The sequence below is a fragment of the Numenius arquata genome, chromosome 14 (genome assembly GCF_964106895.1).
Source record: "Numenius arquata chromosome 14, bNumArq3.hap1.1, whole genome shotgun sequence".
Taxonomy (NCBI): Eukaryota; Metazoa; Chordata; class Aves; order Charadriiformes; family Scolopacidae; genus Numenius; species Numenius arquata.
Genome location: NC_133589.1, coordinates 338953 through 353285, shown reverse-complemented (window position 1 = coordinate 353285; position 14333 = coordinate 338953). Strand labels below are relative to the sequence as shown.

Genomic DNA, 14333 nt, shown 5'->3' with positions numbered 1-14333 from the left:
CAAAGAGTCACCTGATAGCAACTTTCAGAAGAGAGATCTGGAAAGTGAGGGGTTTCTGGTTTGTGTTTTAGATATATTTTTTAATGCTCAACATTAAGCAGAAGATACATATTTATTCCACTCCTTTAATGTATTTTATTCAGCAAAACCAAGAGGTTCTGGTGTATCTGTTAACATTTGGGTGACTTTAACTCTGAGGAGGAACATCCAGCAGCGTCACCGCGACTGACACAGGGGAGTTCCTGGGGCCCTTCTACAGACTCAGCCCAGGTTCACCTTCTCTTCCCCTTCCCCAAGGGACGGTGGCGCAAGATCAGAGCTGGTCAGTGAGGAAATACCTCGGAGTTACGTTGACAGTAACTGGTTTGTTAAGGCGTGTCACTAAAAGAATTAAAGCGTTTAAAAAGAACGCCTGTGAATGAACATTGTTGGCCAACATGGCTGAGGCAGCCCAGAACTCAGACACCGAGTCCCTTTCTCACACGGGTTTTAAATTTGTTTGGTATTCAGTAAACACACATCTCAAACTGTGCCTCTGAAACAGCCACTCGCCATCTCACTCGGTATTGTCAGAAACACCATCTCTTTAAGTACCTCTGTACCATTTATACAGTGAAAAACTGGAATGAGAAGAACCCAAAACCAACCCTTCCACTGAGCATGGACAAAAGATCATTTTTTTAAAAGATTTTTATTTGTTTTTAAATAGCTTGATAAAGCCCATCAATTGGTATTCAGAGTGCAATTGTAAACAGTTACGATACATTACTGCTGCGTATTGATTTTGTACATTAACCGATGTGCAGTGACAGTCCATAACACAAGCCAAAGTCAGCAATATTTATCAACTGAAATGCACTGTACTACGGAAAAATGGTGCCGGGACTGAAGCTACTTTTTGAAAGAGCGATGTGTAACTCCCTCCTGTGGTGTAAGTGAGCAGCATCACAACCAGCAGCTTCTGCAGGCTCAGACAGCACTCCCCATTATCCAAAAATCTGTATTCTCCTCATTAGGACAACAGGCTTCAAGTTTACCGTGGAAACTCCTCTCACAAGTTAAAAAGCGTTACAATAAGTTTCTAAAATACATACAAAGTTGTAAACATCTTTCCCTGAAACAAACAAAAATGGTTTGTGCCAGCCTTCTCCATCTCTCACCTTGCACTTAAAAAAAAAAATTAAAAATTAGGGCCAAAGACCCAGGCCGTAGAGTACAACTGTTCTGCGTGGGAAACGTCACCCTTCCCTGGGTGTCAGCACTTACAGTCAGTGTCAGTCCCCGCAGGGAGCAGGAAAGTTCAGGGACACCCATCAGCTTCAGGTGACGTTATCAGGCACCGGGCATTACGTGTACCTGCTTTTAAGAACAAAAGCTTAAATCGCATACAGGTATTTTTATAGATGATCATAGGTAAAAATTGACTACAGCCAGAAAATTAAAGAACATCAATACTTTTACAAGTCTAAATTGGAACCGTTTTTGCTATTGTGTTTATACAGATCTCCCACAAAGGAGGAAGAAAAGAGATTTGCAAACCAGACTATAAATATATTGAGATCACAGAAATAAACTGGATCTTTTCAAGGCAGATTTTATTTCTAGAAGTTCAGTTCCTTGGGCCATTTTCTAAAATATTTCAGCTTTTAAATGGATTTCATCAGTTGAATGCAACAATGAAATAACCATCTACTTGGTCCAAATCTTGTATCACCAATTCCCAAAAGGCTCAGGTAACTGAGATTCTGGAATGAACCGCGGGATTAATGGCAAAGGATTTACTTAGTGCATGTTCCAGCAGCCCCACACTATTCCTGTTCTCACACCGTACTCAAGTGTGTGAGCTGATCATCAATATTAACAGTTTCATAGGCCACAAGCTGTTTATTCCAAAGTTCTATCAAATGCAGCACCTCCCTGCGGATTAGAGGCTTTTAGTCCAAGATATCGAAAGGGGATTCGCCACAAATATTTTCAAAAAAATGCTAAGAAGTTTTTTCCCCAGTTGCTGACTGCGCATCACAAACAAGTGTCAGAACACATTTTATTCCATGCACTCTTAGAAAAAGGTGGTTTCAAAGTATTAAGAGTATTCATGTGAATTTTTCAGAGAGTTACGCTAATGATGTAGGAGCCTAAAGAGCACTGAAGCGACTGTAGCTTTGCCTGCGATGTACGGGATAGGCCCCACGTTCTCGCTGCGGTTCCCAGCTGACAGAGGTACCACAGGTTTGAGTTACCTGTCAGATACACCGCTTGTCACACAGCCCCGTGACGGATAAATACGGGGGAGTATCACCATGTGCTTATGCTGAGCCGTGATGGGGAGGGAAGAGAAGGAATATACAGGTAAGACCAGGCCACAAAACCAAAAGAAACAGCTTGACCAGAGAAAAAACATTAGGAGAGTAGGTACAGGCTCGCCTCATCCACAATTAAAGTGTGTCTATCTGTAAGGAGGGGCAAGGGAGGAGAAAAGGAGAAAAAAAAGCAAACTTTGGCAAAGTTGAAGAAAGTACAGTCTTTACAGTCCTGGAAAAGCCAACAAAACACACAAAAAAAACCCCAAACGAAACAAAAAACCCCAAACAACCCAACACTGAAAAAGCAAAAGGCTCAAAACTGTGCTGGTGCGGGTCAGTGCCCGCAGGTGATTTCGAGGCGGCAGCGGGTAACGCCAGACGGGAAGGACCACACCGTCTCTCCTGCCCTTTGCACCCAGCGTCAGAAGCATTTGCAGGAGCCCCCCAACATCGCCCCCAGACACAACACCCGCTGCACGCACACACCTCTGAAAGTGTCTTTTCAAAGCAGTACACCATACAGTCAACTTCTACTGCAGTGTACATTTATGGGAAACCACTAGGCAGTTCTCTAAATATGGAGTGTTTTCTTGCTTTGTTTTCTAATGGCAGAAACAGAACTCTTTGCTATCTGGTGCAGGAAGGACCTGACAACGATCAATGAAATTTTAGGAAGTGTGAGTTGTTTAGCAGAACCCTGACATTTTGCTCAGAAATCCCTCTTTCCAACACCAACAGAACAGCAAGAGGAGAGAGGAACTGGAAATAAGAAGGCAACTCCCGGTTCAGGATAAATGTCCCTTATCCTACCGAAAATGTTATTCTCCTGCACTATAATAATCCTCCGTCTCAGCCCAAACGAGACGTTTGCTCAGGGAAGCAGTTTCCACGTCTGACTTACTGAAGCCCACACGAGCTGGTTCTGGGCTGAGACACCTTCCCTCTTTGAGGTGAGTCGAGAGAAGAGTGGCCCGAGCCAGCCAGCGTTGGGTTGCTGTGGTTCCTCAGGATGGCCGTCCCCCCAGCCAGCAGAAGCCATGGGAGCGCAGTCCCCGCCAGCCCCACGGCTCCATCAGTGCCAGAAGAGCGTGTTCAGCTTACAGCCTCCACACGCCTAAAGTGCAGTGCATTACGTGAGATCTGAACACACCAAACTGTCCTTTATTTGAATTTCAGAAGGAATGTTCAAGTTAGAAAGTTACCTTTTAGGTTTTAAGCAACAAAATCCAAGGCAAAGTACATAAACTATCTTAAAATGGATTAAATCCACTCACTTAAGACATATTCTTTATATCTTATGTTCAATATACATATAATACATAAAAAACTTCCATCATTTCGCTTAGCTGTACTGTATATTTAAAGTGATGCTGTAGTGATTGAAGGCCACTCACTCACAGCAAGTTTTGCTTAGAGCAGGGCTGTGACACAGAAGCGCACACTTCACTTCCAGTTTACAGGCGGTTTCTCTCATGTTTCGTTTTCCGCCCTCTTTATTTTTTTCCCTTTAAAATCACCACGAATAATAGATGCATTAAGAACTGGACTAATGCACTGATGCCTGTAGCTGCTCCTGCCTGTTACCCTGGCAGCGGCACCTACAAGGTTGTACTATGGGTGACTGTGGCTCCCCAACAACAGCAGAGACCCTCCAGTCGAACAGAGCAGCTCCCGGGTGCCCACCAGCTCGTTACCTGGGAAGCCCAAGCACTCAGCTGTGGATGCAGGATTGGGTTTATGTGTGCCCTACCCTACAGGAAAGGAGTGTTTCTTTACCCATGGAGCTCGTTACAGCCAGCAACGTGCAGTTGCACAATGTTTTCTTTAGCACTGAAGCCAGCTGAAACAGGCTCCAGCCCCTCCCCACCTTCATTCCTCTACGCTCAGCTCTCCCAAGTGTTTTTTTGGTTCACTTCAGCAATCTCGACCCCCAAACACTCCTGTTAACACCACTGCAACGGGGGGGTAAAAAGCAGCAGTGGAGATGGGAGAGAATAGTAGAAATGGTTTGATTAAGAGGAAGCTGTTGCTGTCAAAATAATTACTTATAATATGTAATCCATTATTATTTTAAGGGTTTTGATAATTTTGTGACAGGTAATCGGACGGTCAAAAGTCTGGAAATTAAACAATAAAAGTACACACCAGGGAAAAAGTTATTTTCTAAATTAAAGTAAGTAGCTTTTTATCTCTTCTAACATCCAGAAGAAATAGCCAACCAACAGGGACAATAAAAATGTAACATATCATTTAACATAAGTAGTAGTGTATCTTACTTCCAGCACTCAAAGTTAAAAAATGCCAACATTTCTCCCCATAACACTGATAACTGGCACCTCATCGTCATAATCCAGGACTTCTCTACACACATCTGCTTAACACCCAAATTATCACCACATTAGAACCTCTACCGGCTTCCCAGCTGAGTTCGCTTCAAACACGTGAAACACGCTGGCAACCAGAAAGGGTACTCGCTGCGTGAACCACGGGCACGACTTCACTCTGCCGAAAGGGCGAGCTGAAAAGGTATCCCACAAACCTCCCCGCTCCCCGGGTAAGCCCCTCCAGCGCAGCCACAGCAACCCCCTCCTTGGGAATTTTGGACACCGAGTTCAAGCTCTGACCTACTGCGCGATGAGCTTCTCCACCTGAATGCCCAGGGGAGCACCTTCCTGCAAATGCCTGCTGGCAGCAGCTCTGCCCATTCCACCGTGCGTGCTCCGCTCTCTGCCAAACCCCGGTGCCACCGTCTGTCCCGAAGCCAAAGTCAACAGGCCCAGAAATGATTACCGTGCTTCAGTGATAACAATCACTTTTTCAAGGAAAGAAAACATTCTTTTAGAAAATTGTTTCTAGTGTCTATTGTAGCACAATAAAGCTCACGAGACATTGGTTAAATTAGAGCAGTGCCATCCTGGAAAAGGACCACTGCTGAGAATTACGCTGTACTGGAGACCACCCTCCCAACAGCTTCCAGTTCCAAGCGTTTTAAGGACCGACACGTTAGTTACTGTTGGATTTGGAGCAGGAACTCAATGCTACAAGAAACAGTGTCACTGGAAATGGCTGTAAACAACAGGCAGGACATGCAGTTAATACAAACCCAAGGAGAACAAAGGACCTGTGCTGAACAATCACACTGAGCTCTAGTCTAGCGCTAACGGCAAACCTGCACAAGTCCCAAAGAGTGTTGAAATTAAGAAATTCTTTCCACTCAGATGCAGATATTCCTTGCAAAAAAAAGTCCCTATTATTCCAACAGCCAGTTTTACTAGCAATTACGCAAGTATAATTTTTACTTTAGCTGTCTACTTCTCACTAAAACCTGAACTGTAACCTTGTCTCTGTTGTCAATTAAGTTTCTATTAATGTTAAAAATAGTAGTTATTAAAATCTTAGTACTCTTTTACCTTCACTACTGCATACCAGAGACTTGCTAGTGCAAAAGCTAGAAGAGAAATTACTAGCTGTATGACGTGAAAACTATTAGTCACATATTGTATATTTGAAAGCATTTTCCTGTATCCAAGTGTTTGCTCTGAAGACATAAGGTTTAAGTAACAGAGAAAAAAACATGGTTCCTGGTCGTTCAAGAGTCCCAAAGTGTATTCATGCAGGAAGGCAACAGGAACAGAATAGAGATCAGGAAGTCCACCAAGCTCCAGCTCTTTAAGAAACGCAAGCTGCAATCCATTCTCTTTGCTGCTGCCCGTTTCTAATTCCAGAAACTGCAGTTTTTTATTGTACCACAAATTTCCCAGCCAGAAGTGTGCAAAAAATACAAAGTTGTCTCCTGGATAGTGCGAGCTAAAGTCTCCAGCAAAACTACAGGCTTCCTCCAGCCAGGCCATGACTGAAAAACCGTAACTGCAAGGAGAAACCCCATCAAGACTGTCTCTCCCAGAAGAAAAATGCAGATGAAATGAATCCTTCCACAGAGCAGCTGCACTCGAGTTCCTCCCTGCTGATTCACTCACACTCAGAGCCATTTCCTTGCCAGCAGAAGGCAGAGGTATAGTATTAAAGAGAGAACAATTCCTGGTGTTAAAATAAAAGAATTCCTTTTGTAAACTGCTACTATAATTTTGAGAATTGTTCAACAGGGAATGTGTGTGTGTCAGGTGAGCTGCTGCCTTGTGACGATCTGGGCCGCTGTCACATACTCGCTTCTGGTTTAAATCTCTCTTCATAGTCCTGGAGAAGAGGAGCACGGCCTTGCTGCTTCCCCACAGGCTGAATTTGCAGAGTGTGACTGACCCCAGTTGCAGCACATAGGGCAAGCAGCACACCAGTCACAACTCAGTGGATCTCAATATGGACCTAAAGAGAAAGAATGCAGAATGTTATTATACCAATATCCTGGTTTCTTGGTGCCCAGTATACAGAAAAACAAACAAAAAATATTTAACATAAAGAAAAGGAACAACCCAACTGCAACGAGTAACAGTGGTCCAAAAAGACAAGGCTCCCTGCAGGCTGCCTGAGCACATCCAAAAGGGTAGGAAATACACCCAAATATTAACTTCCTTCTCTAATTTCAGTTTAATCTGCTACAAACTCTCCTTCGGTAACAGCCGTCAAAATGAGTCAGCAAGTGAGCACCTGGAGAGATCCGCAGGGTAACAGCACGCCTTTCCCTAACCGATATAAATGTGGACTGTAACTGATCACAGGCTCAACGTTACATCAAACACTAAAGCAACGTCCCATACACAGGCGTGTGCTGAAATCAGACACGCGTCACTGGAAACCCGCAGCGCAGGGCACAGGGCCTCCCAAAGGGGACTGGCTGCCCTGGCACAGGCAGAGGGCACCGGCTGTCCCGCGGCCGAGGCTGTGACAGGAGAACCGTTGTGTACCAACACCGATAACAAGCAAAGGCAAAGCATTTTTAGCCACCAAGGTTACTGAGCCACGTGTACACTCCAGGCAGTGCGGCTCCATTTCAAGCTTCAGAGCTGTAGGTCAAGTCCCAAAAACAAAAATACAAGATGCCACGTTTTGACCTCTTCCCATTTCAACTTACCTTTCTCAAGTCACAAACAGCAACCGGGCTTGTCTTTCAGCACCTGGCCCCTGCCCAGATGTCAAACTCCCATCACAGCCCTCTTTATGGGGAAGAGGAAAGCGTCCAGCCCTTGGCTGGAGCAGACCTCCGCTGTGATGGTCCCCAGCCTGCTCCTGCTGCCAAGTGAGTTAAAAGTAAAGCTCTGATTTCATCACAAAACCAACGGAACTTCAACCCTGCCAAGCATGAGCGCTCCCAACGTCTGGGGGTCAGAGCTGTTCCAGGATGAAACAAACCCATTGCATCAAACAAACCCCAGGCTCAAGACAGGAGAGATCCAAATTAAACCTCAACTGTCATTTCATAGAATGGTTAGAGTTGGAAGGGACCTTAAAGATCATCAAGTTCCAACCCCCCTGCCCTGGGCAGGGACACCTCCCACCAGACCAGGTTGTTCCAAGCCCCCTCCAACCTGGCCTTGAACCTCTCCAGGGATGGGGCAGCCACAGCTTCTCTGGGCAACCTGGGCCAGGGTCTCACCACCCTCACAGCAAAGAAGTTCTTTCTGGTATCTCAGCTCAATCTCCCCTCTTTCAATTTAAAACCGTTCCCCCCTCGTCCTGTCATTTACACCCAGTGACGTGATCATTTAAAACTCCCTCTGCGTTTTCCCTGCCACAGCCGTTCTTCACTTCAGAAAACCCAACAAACCGGTGGAGGGAACCGTTTTACCGGCCCCTTATGGGGGTGACCGCGGCTCGGTAACGGGGGGAGCAGGGGGGGGGACCGGGGCCAGGGGGCGGCGCGGCCCCGCCCACAGCGGCGCGACGGGGGCCGCGACGGGGGCCACGGACACAAGACACACACACACACCCCCCTCTCCTCAGGGCCCCCCCACCGGGCCCCCGCCGCTCACCTGCAGCCGGACGTTGAGCATCATGGAAGCGACGATGTAGAGGTAAGGGAAGTTGATGCGGAGCTTCCAGGCCAGGTCGAAGAAAATGAGGAGGGTGCGGGTCAACCCTTTACAGAACACGCCGTAAGAGCGGGCGGCGGCCGACCGGGACAACCGGGCAGCCAGGGCGGACAGGCCGCTCAACGCCGCCGCCATAAACCCAACGCGGCCCCGCCGCCGCCGGGGCGGGAGGAAGCTCCCGACGCCGTACGTGCGGCTTTACGTCACGCTCCGACGTCGTGCGTGACGGCGGTCTCGCGCATGCCCCTCAGGGGCCGTGAGGGGCGGGGCCGGGCCGAGGCGGGAGCGGCGGCGGGGGGGTCCCCCCCCGCCGCCGCTCCCGCCTCGGCCCGGCCCCGCCCCTCACGGCCCTTCACGGTCCTTCACGGTCCCGTCCCCCGGGCACCGGGAGCCCCTCCCCCCCCAAAGGCCGCTTCCACCCCCTCTGCAGCGGCGGGAACGGGGGAAGAAGCCTGAGGGCTCGCGCGCCCCCCGGCCTCCTGAGTGAAAAAAGTCACGGATGTGGGTAACGACTGCGGGGTTTGGGTGGGGTTTTGTGTTGCTGTAGTTCAATACCTGGCCCATGTTTCCGAAAAAAAAAAAAAAAAAAAAAAGAAAAAAAATGAAGTAGATAGTGGAAATTTTGGCCGCCTTCTTCATGAGATCGTGGTCACGATATATAGGCGGTGAAGCACACACCACCTAAGGAAGCTACTACCTCTGGCCGGGAAGTTGTCCTACTGGAATTTGTTTCAGGAGGTGTTTTCCTGCAGAGTCAGTCTCTTAAGCCTTTACAACAATAATTCAAACTTCTACAATATTAGTACCTGCTAAGTAATTTTCATCTGAAAACAATGACTAGACTGCAATAATTTAATTCCTTCTAAAGATTTGCAAATTCAGTTCTTTTTTTCTTCAGTGCTTCTGAAGTTTACAGCAAGTAAAACTACCTAAATATTAAAGACAAACTCCTAAAAGATAAGGTGATCCTTTTTTCTTCAGTGTGCCACGTGTGCTTCAAACTTAGACCTGTGGTGCTGCGGGACATGGTTTAGTGATGGTTTTTATCAGGGTTAGGCTGATGGTTGGACTAGATGATCTTAAAGGTCCCTCCCATTCCAAGATTCCCCCCCCCCCCGAACTGCTCTGTAGAGTTCCCATTCAAACAACTGTAAAATGAAACAAAAATCAGTATCTTGATCTGAAATGCCTGAAAGTCACCATCCCTGGGGGTATTTAAAAGTCGTGTAGAGCTGGTGATGAGGGACATGGTTTAGAGGTACATTGGCAGTGCTGGGCTAACGGCTGGACTCGATCTTAAAGGTCTTTTCCAACCTAAATGATTCTGTGATTCTGTAAAATGCTATTTTATTGCCACAGAATCCTGCTGGTGCACAGAGAAAGAGTAATTCCAGAACAAAACCGGACACCTTCCCCCGTTTATCTGCAATCCCTTTGTCTGTCATCCATGAGCTATGTAACAGAGCGGAAAACCCCTGGAAAACCCTGTGTGTGCCTGGGAAGCGTTAACAGTTCCTCTGGGAAACCACAGGCACTAGGGGTTGCTGCGAGTACAGAGGGTGAGGAGAGCTTGAGAGGGTGAGGAGGCACCGCAGGCCCCTCAGAACCCATCGGGACCTCAGGCTTCTAGATAGCCCCTTCTTAGCATGGAAATAAATCCCTGATCTCCTTCCCTCAGACCCAGTTCTCCATCTTTGGACAGCTGCGGGTGGCTGCTGCCTTCTGAGCAGATCTGACTGGATTTCAAGCTGTGGAGTTCGGTGTTGTCTCAGCATGAAGATTATCCTACTGACGCTAACAAAGCAAAACACCACTCATTCGCATCGAAAAGGTCTCAAAGAAAATGTATCTTAAAACCTACTTTCTCAGGAGCTTGTCCAAAGGGTATCCTAGCAGATTCAAAGCTCTTGGGATCCCTCTTCTGTCACAGACTTCTGCCAGTTCTTTAATCAAAGATGAATGATGCTCTCTGAGGCCAGCATTGATCTGTGATTCCTTACCTTCCGCGCACCTGGCTGTCTGGAGTCTACCTGTTCCCAAAGAGGGAACGTTTCAAAGGACTTGTTCCCTATGCTGTTTTCATTTTGGAGAACTTGAAATAATGGCCCTCACTCTCCCCATCAGTTGGTTCGGAAGTATCCTTCAGGTTATTATTACAACAAGCCATGGAAAAAAAAAAAAAAGGCAGGCCCCTGCAGTTAGGTCTGTTATCCATCAAGTTCATGCAAAAGCTTCTGATTCCACAGTGTCCTAACCTCTCTCACAAAGTTCTCCAAAGGCATAGTGCTCCTGCAAGCAGTGAGCGATGTACGCAGGAGTGGTGCGTGGCGTCCTCCCTTCTGGGTCAGCTCAGCACGTCTGGTTTGTGAAGACAGCGGCGCTATTTTTTATCCTCCTCATCTGAAGTTTTCAATAACCCTGCTGGTACTGGGGGCACAGGAGCCGAGACGTGTCCAGGCCCTGCACTGGAATTCCAAGGTAATTCGCGTTCCCTGTCGTCTCCATTCCCTTCCCCGTTCTGTGTGCTGAGATCATTTTCTCACCAGCTAAGCACAAATGTGACTTAGCCGCCACGGGACATTTAGCAGCTTTCCGTGTTTGAATTGGAATGTAATGTGACACACAAAGGTTAAATCAGGAAGCTAATTAACTTTTGTATGTATCAGTAGTTATCTGCCAGATTCTTATTAGTTCTGGCTCATGTTGCACATTGAAGATGTGACATGATATTAATTTTAAAATCTTGATTAACTGTAAATTACCTTTTACACTAAAATAAGCAATATAATTAATAAATTAGGTCATAATATCAAGTTAGCATCGGTATTGATTTGGATCTAATTATTTAATTCAATAGTGAGATTGATAAAACACTCTTTAGCTTTCCAACAGAGAAAGTAGCAAATAATGCAATTGAATACCAATTTAAGAGATTCACCAGGTTTTGTCACATCAAGATTTGGAAATCAGCTAATTATTTTGACAGTAAAACTAAACCTCAAAACCATCCCACACTTCCTCATCTTATTTTGGGAAGTCTTCCTCAGAAAAATTGTTTCTTAGCAACTTATCAGCATACAGGCATTGGGGGAGGAAACGTACGTTTTCCATACCGTTTCTATATTTTATTTATGCTAAGATAAGCTATTTTGTACTTATTTATTATATTTATTCCTCTTGTAAGTTCTTCAGAATGTCTACAAATGGTTCCAGTGAGGAATAGATTCCAGAATATATCATTATTTTTTGACAATTGTCTTATTTCTGTAATAAATGCACATTTCTGTTCCAAATGCTCACCGTGCTATATGATGAACCATAATTTTAATTTCTGGATTTGATGGAATGTTTTTTGAAGCTCCCTGGTTATTGTCTGGCTCTGCACTCCTGGAGAGGTGGTTGGCTGGGGGGTGAATTCACAGCTGTGCAGCACACCAGAGGGGAGCAGGCTTCTATCTGTCCTCAGGCACACTGACCACGAAGGCTTGGTCCTCCCAGGTCCCAGCTCTGCTGAAGTCCAGAAGCATTTCTGCGAGCCTGGGGCAAAAGAAACACTGCATCTGTCTAAGGAAATCAAGTGGCCAGGCCAAAGCTCATAGCCTTCGGTCTTTATTAGAAAATGATTGGACGGTGGAAGGCAGTAAAACTGGTAATACCGAATGGGCTTCTGTAATGGTTAAGCCTCTATCCTTTTCCTTAACATTTTAACACTAATTTCTGTGAAATGCTTGGTATCAAGACAGGTAGAAGTTGAGGGGAACCTGCAGCTTACATATCTCTGTACTTCAGCAACGCCTCGCCTCGGGGCATGAAGTGGTGCTCACAGTTATAAAAAGGCTTATTCCCATATTTCTGCTGAGGGACTTAACAGCGGTAAAAAGCTGACGTGACACAGTGGAGGCTCAGGTCCTTGTTTATAAATATACAATGACGTCTCTATTCCAGAAAGCTTGCAGCCCTGTACAGAGATTACTGTATGCAGTCCCACTGCCTTCAACAACAACTCGCACTGTAGTAAGCACGGTCTGTTACTGCTTGCTAAACCTGAGGGTAGACAGAAGTGAATGCAAAGCTTTATGTGGATTTTATAACTGAAATTCTTGACAGAAGAGATATTTATCAGAAGCTACCTAAAGAAAATACAGGACTCATTTCTGTTGTATATGTATACCAGCTAAATCATCTATGCTAATGTCATATGAATGTGATGCATTTATTTTACAGTGCTTCATTATTAATGTAGAGATTTATATACTATCATTTAATTTTCGTGCTCCTTTAATCTGTTCTCTCTGATGCAGCAAGTGCTGACATTTAAACGTTGTGGTTCCTTTTTTATTGCTGGCTTTGGTTCCTCTAGCACAGACTGAGTACTATATTTGAACACCGTACATATCACATGCTGGTACAGGGTTTTTTTCAACACTCAGGAGACTAATCATGCCAAAAATGTCTGCCTGGAATATCTAGAAATTGCGGACCATTACTTGTCGATTATATTCTTTTCTAACACAAATTTTATGTCACAGTATCTCCCCAACTTCAGTGAAGATACTCTGAATTTCCTCCACAGCGATAGTATCACTTTCCTAATTAAAACTCTACTAGCTCTGTTAGCTTGACGAGGACACGTAACTAAAGAATTCAAAGATCATTAACAAAAAAAAACTTCAGACTCTCAGGAAGTGTGTTAGATGTGAATATTTAAGTTCTAGTTGCCATCCAGACAGCTTCAATAAGCCCTACTATCCCAGTTTAAAGCAGGAAGGCAGGGGGGCTCAATGCGCCGCAGGCCACAAAGGCAGAGAACTCCACAGGTGGAACTGGAGTCTGGAAAGGAAATTTAGATGCTTAGTGCCGTGCATTAAGATTTCTTTCTACCAGTTACTACATCGCTCATACTACATCATTAATCACCTGACTTTTACCTAGCAACTCAAATTAGGATAAAATCAAGGCTTAAGTACAATTTTTAAGGACAATTCACTTAGCGATTTTAAGATGAAAAAGTATCTGGAAATCCTGTTTTTCTCCAGTAAGAGAAATCTCTCTTCAGGTTCTTTGGGTGGGATTTTTTTTTTTTCTTCTAATTTTAATACAAATACCTAGAGAGAGAGTGCTGAATATGCTGAATATTCCACCCCCTGACACTTTGTGATACTCCTTTGCTTCATGTAAAATTGGCTCTTGCACATTAGTCCAGCCCTGAGCTTCAGGTGGCTGTGAATTACAATTACAGCTTTTCACCCCTAAAACGGTTTTTACACTATGGATAAGGACAGACTTTTACTTTTGACCTCAATACTGTGTCGTGCTGTTTCCTGAGGAGAAGTGAGCAGAACTGGTGGCAGCAGGAAGTGGCACCAGGAGCTGGAGAATACACCTATAAGTGAATCACGCTGGGTGTTGTTTGTTCCACTGACGTGTTTCCCTGTGTGTACACTCTGTATGCTGGTAACTTTTCTGCTTCTCTCTGCATTTGTTTGTGGCTTTATTAATGAACTAACATGTGAAAGCCCACAGTAATAGTTTGGGATGAAAGCTACTATAAAAGCGCAAATAATTATTGTCTCTGTAATGCTGATAGTCTGTGTCATGGTGAGTAGAACTTTCCAGCGTTGCATCAGCGTGATTACCCTGCCACTCCCCATCCACAAAGGAGAATAATCCTCCTCCAGCGCCAGCACATACACAGTACACACATTCAGACAGTTTCCGAGACAATTTTAAATAATTATTTCCTCTCAATGTCTAAGAAAAAGACTTTCAAGGATTGTAATGGATGAGAGCAGATAAGGTGATAGATTGTGGAACATTATTAGGACTGATCTAAGCCTCAACTTTATGATTCATTATCTTTAAGGTTTATAATTGGTTATTGTTACTGCCACTCATTATTTTCTTTTTACGTACTCCTCTGCGTGGTGCATTTATAACTATTCTGTATACAACTCAGCACTGCAGTCGTGGCTACCAAACTAGTAATTTTTCTATTAAGAAGTTTGTTATTAACTTCTCACTCCTTTGCCCTGTCTTTCATGCTGTT

The 14333-nt window shown here is 45.1% G+C and overlaps 1 protein-coding gene across 1 annotated transcript; it reads right to left on the bottom strand.

Moving 5' to 3' along the window:
• Positions 1 to 682: 682 nt before the first annotated feature.
• Positions 683 to 8467, bottom strand: SMIM10L3 (small integral membrane protein 10 like 3). Its single transcript, XM_074158438.1, has 2 exons — positions 8228 to 8467; positions 683 to 6623 (listed from the first exon to the last, which is right to left on the bottom strand). The coding sequence occupies exons 1-2, from the start codon at positions 8420 to 8422 to the stop codon at positions 6603 to 6605; spliced, it is 216 nt and encodes a 71-aa protein (XP_074014539.1). The 5' UTR covers positions 8423 to 8467; the 3' UTR covers positions 683 to 6602.
• Between the last annotated feature and the right edge of the window lie 5866 nt (positions 8468 to 14333).

Excerpts from the sequence above, each read along its gene's own strand:
- SMIM10L3 (XM_074158438.1), bottom strand. The coding sequence starts at position 8,422 with ATGGCGGCGGCGTTGAGCGGCCTGTCCGCCCTGGCTGCCCGGTTGTCC. Across the intron at positions 6,624-8,227 it reads TGCTCAACGTCCGGCTGCAG|GTCCATATTGAGATCCACTG; the intron begins GTGAGCGGCGGG and ends CTTTCTCTTTAG.